The sequence below is a fragment of the Octodon degus genome, unplaced genomic scaffold (assembly GCF_000260255.1).
Source record: "Octodon degus isolate 3935 unplaced genomic scaffold, OctDeg1.0 scaffold00078, whole genome shotgun sequence".
NCBI classification, from domain to species: Eukaryota; Metazoa; Chordata; class Mammalia; order Rodentia; family Octodontidae; genus Octodon; species Octodon degus.
Window position 1 is genome coordinate 7,998,593 of NW_004524654.1, and position 5,726 is coordinate 8,004,318.

Sequence of the window (5,726 nt, forward strand, 5' to 3'; positions counted from 1 at the left end):
CAGTACCAGGGATTAACTATGGACTGTGTGCTTGCTACATGGGTGCTTATGCTGCTGAGCTATATCCCTGGCCCTGGACACAAGATTTCATAAATTTTCTCAAGGACCTTCTTGTTTTCAGGCATGGTGGTGTATGCCATTAACTCCAGTTGCTTGAGAGGCTGAGGCAAGAGGATTGTTGAGAGTTAAGAGACCAGCCTGGGCTATAAAATGAGCTTAAGGCTAGTCTGAGCTGCATAGCTAGACACTGTCTCAAAAAGACCAAAAAAAAAAAAAACCCAGAAAAGAGACCTTGTTTAATTAATGATAACCGATGAGTTGGGGTGGTGATTCGGAGGATTGAACCAAGACCTTTTGTATGGAACTATATACCTGACCTTCTGTGTGTGTGTGTGTGTGTGTGTGTGTGTGTGTGTGTGTGTGTGTGTGTAACCAGGGATTGAACTCAGGCCCTTGCATTTGCCAGGCAAGCGCTTATTCTACTGAGCTATCTCCCCGGCCCCATACCTGACCTTTTTAAAAACATTTTTATTTTGTGTGAGGATTTTGCCAAATGACCCATGTTGGACTCAAACTTTTGATATTCTCATCTCAGCCTCCCAGAGGGCTTGATTTATGGGCCTCTGCTACTCTACCCAGGTCCAAATATTTGATTTTCTAAATTAAATTAATATGGGCTGGGGAGATATGTCAGTGGTCTAAGTGCTTTGACTCGTTTCCATTCCTGGTACTGCATGCCTGTCAGCTGTCCTGCCTACCAAGAAACTGAGCGTGATAGCTCATGCCTGTAATCCCAGCACTGGGGAGGCTGAGACAGGAGGATGAGTACAACTGCATAGTCCCAACTGCATAGCAAGACTCTATACCCAATAAATGAATAAAAGATTAAAAACAATATAATAAATTATATCTCTTATAGAAATTCCATTTTATTAATTATCCTCATGGTGGGAAGTCTAAGGCAGAAGGTCAAACTGAGAAGAGCCAGCATAGATAGACCATGTAAAAAATTTTTTTTGTTTTGTGTTCTTGTTTCTGCTTGCTTGCTTGCTTGCCTGCTTGCTTTCTTTCTTATATTTAGTACAGGGTCTCATTATACAGATTGGATTCATAGTGACCCTCCTGTTTTCAGCCTTCTAAGCACTGGGATTATAGGCACGCAACACCACTTTCAATCTCAGTTGCAGTCCCAGTGCTACCTGGGGTTGGGGCCGGTCCCCCATGCCAGGGATTGAACCCCATCCCTGCAGCTGCCTAAGCAGGTACTTTAATCTGCTGAGCTATCTGGCCCTGTTTCTACTTTCTTCAAGGCCTTTTTTGTCTATAAAAACAACTTCTGTCTAGATAATCAGAACACTTCTTAATATAGTTTTGTTATATTCTGCAATTAAAAATAAAGCCAGTTAAGATTGGTAATGTATGAGAGATATATATGAAATGTTTCTCCTAGTTGTGATTTATTACTAAATGTGTCCACTTCACTTCATTGTTTAAGTTGCTTTTTTAGTAATGACATTTGAATCTTCTTCATACTTGGATTCTGAAAGCTGTCTTTATTGTGGGCTTCCTCTTTTGATTAGGAAATTAAGCTTGTGGTTTATTTGGTTAAAATAATTGTACTTAAATCTAATTTTATTTTCAGTATATTTTGCTTTGCCATTTATGGAACCTGGGTTTTTTTTTTTTTTTTTAATCCCAGCATATAAAGTAATAGTGTGTTGGCCAACTTTTCAACCTTTCAAACTATGTAACTTTTTCATATTCAGTAAGTTTTTTATGTGGGGTAATTATTTTTAACATTCTTTGTATTTTTTTTTTTTTTTTAGTTGAAACATTGTAGTCGATACATACATGACTTATTTCCTTCACTTATCAAGAATTTGGACCCTGTACCACTTAGACATCTCCTTAATCTAGTCTCGGCTCTTGAGCCAAGTGTTCATACTGAACAGGTAATCATACATTCAAAACAATTTAAACTTTTTTAATGTAAAGTGATCATTTATGATTCAATTTTTTTGTTGCTTGTTTTGTACTTCAGTTGAATGAAAAGGGTGTTAAATATATTATAGTGCTATCAAAAATTCTCTAACTTTAATCATTTTTTTGTTTCAGACATTGTACTTGGCATCCATGTTAATTAAAGCATTATGGAATAATGCACTAGCTGCTAAGGCTCAGCTGTCTAAACAGAGTTCTTTTGCATCTTTATTAAACACTAATATTCCCATTGGTAATAAGAAAGGTTAGTAAAGTACATTTAATGTTGAAGTGAGTTGTCTGAAGTTTATGAATGACATTTGAAGTATTTTCTGCTGATACAGGTTGAGCATCCCTAATCAGAAAATCTAAAATTTGAAATGCTCCTCAGTGGAAAACATTTTGAATGTCAGTATGCCACAATGGAAGATTCCACAGTGTACCTCATGTGATGGGTTAGACAAAAAGTAAAATAACCTTCAAGCCATGTATAAGTCTAAAGTTCGAAGTGCTGTATTTTAAGGTGTATATGAAATGTACTAGAATTTCATGTTTAGATTTGGGTACCCCCAAAATACATCATGTAAATGGACATATTATAAAATCTGAAGCTATCCAAAATTTGAAGCATATTATATTCTAAGCATTTCAGCTAATGGATGCTCCGTCTGTACTCACAATCAAGCATTCCTGTTCTTTTTTAGGATTTTTGGTTTTTTGTACTGGGGATCGAACTGAGGACCTTGCACTTGCCAGGCAGGTGCATATACTGCTGAGCTATATACCCAATCCCCCCTCCCTTTTTTTTTTTTTTTCTTAGGATTTTTTGACATTGGATTACTCTCTGTAGTTCAGTCTGGCTTTGAATTTGCTTTGTAGCCTAGGCTGGCCTTGAACTCCTGTTCTTCCTGTGTCAGTTTCTTGATTTCTGAAGTTCTGGAATTATTATCGTATGCCACCACAACGGGCTTTTTTCTTTCTTTCTTTTTTTTTTTTTTTTTTTAAAGACAGTATTTCACTAAGTTGCCCAGATTTTGCTTTGACCCTCTATAAGTGATGGGACTATAAGTGTACCATGATTTCCCAGAGTTGTTTCCTAATTTTAAGATGAATTTGTGACTTGAGGTAGACTGTATATGAAGAAGTTAATAAATAGGGGTTGGTTCTTGGTTTTGGTTAACTCTTTAAGGATAGTAGTAAAGTTTCAATAGTTAATGAATCTTCTAATCTTCTATTTGCTTTGAAGAACAGAAATCTTCATTTTAAAAGTAACTTCAATAATAAAAGATATTAGAGGGTTTTTGATTGTTTGGTCTTTTTGAAACATGGTTTTACTGTGCAATTCATGCTGACTTTCAATTCATTTTGTAGCCTAGGATGGCATGGAACTCAAAGCAATCCTGCCTCAGCCTTGAGTGCTGAGATTATAGGTGTGTACCAGCACACCATGTCAGATGCCTTATGTGTCTTTTCTCTTAGATATCTTCTAAGGTCTTTCTTGAAGCTTTATGTATTTGCCATGTGTGGTAGCAAATGTTTGTAATCCCAGCTCAGAGGAAGATGAGACATGAGGATTGCTGTGATTTGGAGTCCATCCTTGGCTACATAGGGAGCTCAAGGCCACCTTGCATTACAAAGTGTGATCCTGTTTCAAAAATAAGAAGAGAACTAAAGCTTCGTATACTGAAATGTAATATTTGCCTCCTGATATCATATACTACTAGGATTTTCTGTGAAAGCTCCTACAATTATTCAAGGTTTCCCTATCTGTATCTTATATAAGTAATTGACACGCTATCCCAAAAAGCTGTCACTTAGAATGTTTCCCCCGTTTTTTTCCTTCAGAAGAAGAAGAGCTCAGAAGGGCAGCTCCATCACCTTGTAAGTTGAGTCTTAGAAATGCATGACAGTACAACTTGCAGTTTTGTTTTGGCAATCTTCTAGAATTACTGGTTTTATGTAATACACTTTCAGAAGAAGGCATAAGTCTTAAATGTCTGGCATGCTAGGCAAGCGCTTTACCACTGAACTTCACCCCCATCTGTCATCTTACACATTTTGCTTAAAATCATCAGTATCTTGACTTTTAATTGAAGTCATATATGACCTCTTTAGAAATAATTGGCACATGTTAACAAATTTGGAGATTGTAATTTTGGCCACTTAACATAAAGCTTTTTAAATAGCTCAAGGCATCAAAGAATATGAACTTCTATTAGGTCTAACTTAATACAAATTAAAAGTAAAAATGAAATTCTATTTTTTATAGGGTCACCTGCAGCAAGTCCTCAAAGCAGTGATAACAGTGATACACATCAAAGTGGAGGCAGTGATATTGAAATGGATGAGCAGCTTATTAATAGAACCAAACATGTACAGCAACGACTTTCAGACACAGAGGTATGGAAATAGTTTTTTTCCCCTTTAAGGGAAATTTTTATATTCCTGTCATCTTTAATTTAAATCTGTTCGTTTCAAAATACAGGAATCCATGCAAGGAAGTTCTGATGAAACTGCCAACAGTGGTGAAGATGGAAGCAGTGGTCCTGGTAGTAGTAGTGGGCATAGTGATGGATCTAGCAATGAGGTCAACTCTAGCCATGCAAGCCAATCAGCTGGAAGCCCTGGAAGTGAGGTGCAGTCAGAAGACATTGCAGATATTGAAGCCCTTAAAGAAGAAGATGAAGATGATGATCATGGCCATACTCTCCCCAAAAGCAGTTGTGCTCCTGATCTTCGGAATAGAAAATTAGAGAGTCAAGCAGGCATTTGTTTAGGTGATTCCCAAGGCCCATCTGAAAGAAATGGAGCAAGCAATGGAACAGGAAAGGACCTAGTTTTTAACACTGAGTCGTTACCATCAGTAGATAACCGGATACGAATGCTGGATGCCTGTTCGCATTCTGAAGATCCAGAACATGATATTTCAGGGGAAATGAATGCTGCTCATATAGCACAAGGTTCTCAGGAGTCTTGTATCACACGAACTGGGGACTTTCTTGGGGAAACTATTGGGAATGAATTATTTAATTGTCGACAGTTTATTGGCCCACAACATCACCATCACCATCATCATCACCATCACCACCATGATGGGTAAGTCAGCTTACAATTCACTTTATATTTCTTTTAAGGGGAAGTATTGTAACTAGTATTTATTCAGTTTTAATTTATTCTAGGTGAGTACTGTTTATTAGAAATATAGTGCAGAGTATAAATGCAAGTCACACATAAATAGTTTTTTATATTGTGGGCCATCAGTTTTTTTTAAAGTGCTTATTCCAATAATTTTTATATTGGGCAAAATTAAAGCAAAATGAAATAGGTAATATTCCATTTAAAGCAGAAATATATAAAGTATTACCAAATCCATCAGTATAAAAGTTATTTAGCGTTTCTTTATTAGCTGTTTAATACTCTTAATTTTAAACCATTCATGATTAATCAACTCTCAAAATATTTCTACTTACAATGACAACAGTAATAGCCATTAGCATTTATTGAGTACTTATTTTGAGACAATTACAATATTCCAGGTAATCTTTACAAACTCATGAAAAAGATATAATTGTTTCCTTTTTACACGTGAGAAAATTGAAATAAAAACTAAGAATAACATTGTTAAATATCAAGAATATAATTTTTTTTTCGAAGTTTTATTGATAAACAGATAGCAATGAGACAGTTTCAAATCAAATCGGAAGTACAGTTTCAACAAATAATACACTGCATATATTCTTCTTAGT

The 5,726-nt window shown here is 35.9% G+C and overlaps 1 protein-coding gene across 3 annotated transcripts in view; it reads left to right on the top strand.

Moving 5' to 3' along the window:
• The window catches only part of Usp34 (ubiquitin specific peptidase 34), a 266,917-nt gene that overhangs the window by 88,469 nt on the left and 172,722 nt on the right, over positions 1–5,726 (top strand). For 2 of the 3 annotated variants that reach the window (XM_004636176.3, XM_023720837.1), the window contains 5 exons: positions 1,827–1,952; positions 2,116–2,245; positions 3,826–3,861; positions 4,250–4,380; positions 4,466–5,076. In XM_004636176.3, coding sequence (XP_004636233.1) covers positions 1,827–1,952; positions 2,116–2,245; positions 3,826–3,861; positions 4,250–4,380; positions 4,466–5,076 — 1,034 coding nt within the window. The remainder of the gene's footprint in view (positions 1–1,826; positions 1,953–2,115; positions 2,246–3,825; positions 3,862–4,249; positions 4,381–4,465; positions 5,077–5,726) is intronic. The other variant, XM_023720838.1, reaches the window with a different exon arrangement.